At 45.4% G+C, this 1,614-nt stretch overlaps 1 protein-coding gene across 1 annotated transcript; it reads right to left on the bottom strand.

Annotated features, from left to right (window-relative positions):
- Positions 1–302: 302 nt before the first annotated feature.
- On the bottom strand, positions 303–1,568 carry T265_12204 (hypothetical protein; the record flags this gene model as incomplete). The annotated part of the gene is made up of 3 exons (XM_009179340.1): positions 303–485; positions 1,003–1,296; positions 1,392–1,568. 3 exons carry the CDS (start codon positions 1,566–1,568, stop codon positions 303–305), a joined length of 654 nt encoding a protein of 217 aa, XP_009177604.1.
- Positions 1,569–1,614: the final 46 nt, after the last annotated feature.

Below are 1,614 nucleotides of genomic sequence, written 5' to 3'. Positions count from 1 at the left end.
GAAGAACAGACTGTATTGATCCCACACGTACCGTCACCACGATAAATCCGAAAGTAGCCCTGAGAAGGTCAGAAGAGGGGAGTGTTACTTGAATCGTCCAATATTGCAGGAATAAGAAGTCTAGCAGGCTTCATGATGGTAAACAGACGAAAAATGATGTGACGTTACCACCGAGGATAATCAATTTAACCGTGCGGTGGTTTGCCGGTTGAAAAATACATCATTGTAGTTTAACTGGCATGCTTTGCCCCCAGCACACTTTCACCTAGAAGTTACTCATATCTACGAGCTCGGGCATTGGGTCACCCAGCATCATTAGTTTTTGTTTGTCTTACTTTCTCTCCCCAGTTCTTTCCCCAACTATTTCGGACGATCCAGTAGGGCACATTGTGTTCACTTCCGAATCCAACGGACAACACGGCATGATTCAAACCAGATGGGGGGCATTCAGAGTGAGTTGGATGCATCACACCGGAGATATAGAACTGGAATCAACAGGCAAATAATACAAGATACAAGGATGAACTTCACTCCCGCTCACAATGAATAGAGAAAAGTAGCTGATATTCCACCATTTCGGTCTTGATCACTGTTAAAAACAGCTCCCTAAATCCTGTTACTTGAGGACAACCTGGGAAGTTCTACCTATGTTTGCTTCATTTGACAAGGTTTAGGGGACGTTTTACAAAAAAGGTGAGCAACCATCATTAGCTGTAAAATCAGACGATAGTTCACAAAAGTAGGAAAACCTCCCCCTAGCGGTATCGCATCACCAACCAAATATGGTAGAAGGTAGAGTGTACGACGCCTTTGGTAGGCAGCTATGGTAAGTAAAGCCGATAGATTTGTGTCCATTTTGTGCTGGCTTAAAATTCAGCAATGCATACTGCGGTATGACGCAAAGAAACGATGAAAGGGGCAACTACACGCAACACTCTTACCTAATTAGATGTTTGGGTTTACTATAACTCAGAATTTGCTTAGTGTAGTGGGGTCACTAACAAAACGTTCATAAAACAAGGTTACTACCTGGAGGTAGTCCGCATTGATGCCTGCACTCAGTGGACCGTTCTTCGCAAGCCACACAGCCTGCTGATTTTCTTTGGTTGGCAGGACCAGGGATTTATTGACGTAAGCCTTGAACTTTGACCGGTCCATCTTGCACACACCGTCGGCTGCGGTGTACGGATAGTCGGCGTTGAGTTCAAGGCCACCCATTTTGACAATGTCACCATAGGTGTCCGGAGGATACCCGCCACCACAGCCATCGTCTACGGAATCACAGTCTATCAGTTGCTGAAAATGAAGGACCAGTCAAGTTTTAATCAGGTTTCATTCGTACAAGCAGACATCTTTCATTGCACAATTCTTAATTTCGGCGTATAATTTACCTGTTCACTCAATGTGAGAAGCTGCCCGGTCTTTTTAAACCACTGCCCTTCAATATTTCCTATGGTAGAAAATGCCCAGCAAGAACCACAGTCACCCTGATCCTGAATGGGACCGACTGCTCCAAGTTCCCGCCAGTCGAATTTTTCGGGGACGTCACCCAGGCCATCAAATACCATAGAGTCCGCACGGCTGGGTTCACGATGAAATCGAGCTCCCAGATAC

Source organism: Opisthorchis viverrini (assembly GCF_000715545.1).
Source record: "Opisthorchis viverrini unplaced genomic scaffold opera_v5_1967, whole genome shotgun sequence".
Taxonomy (NCBI): Eukaryota; Metazoa; Platyhelminthes; class Trematoda; order Opisthorchiida; family Opisthorchiidae; genus Opisthorchis; species Opisthorchis viverrini.
Note: the sequence above shows the minus strand (reverse complement) of the source record. Positions and strands in the feature narration are given on the sequence as shown.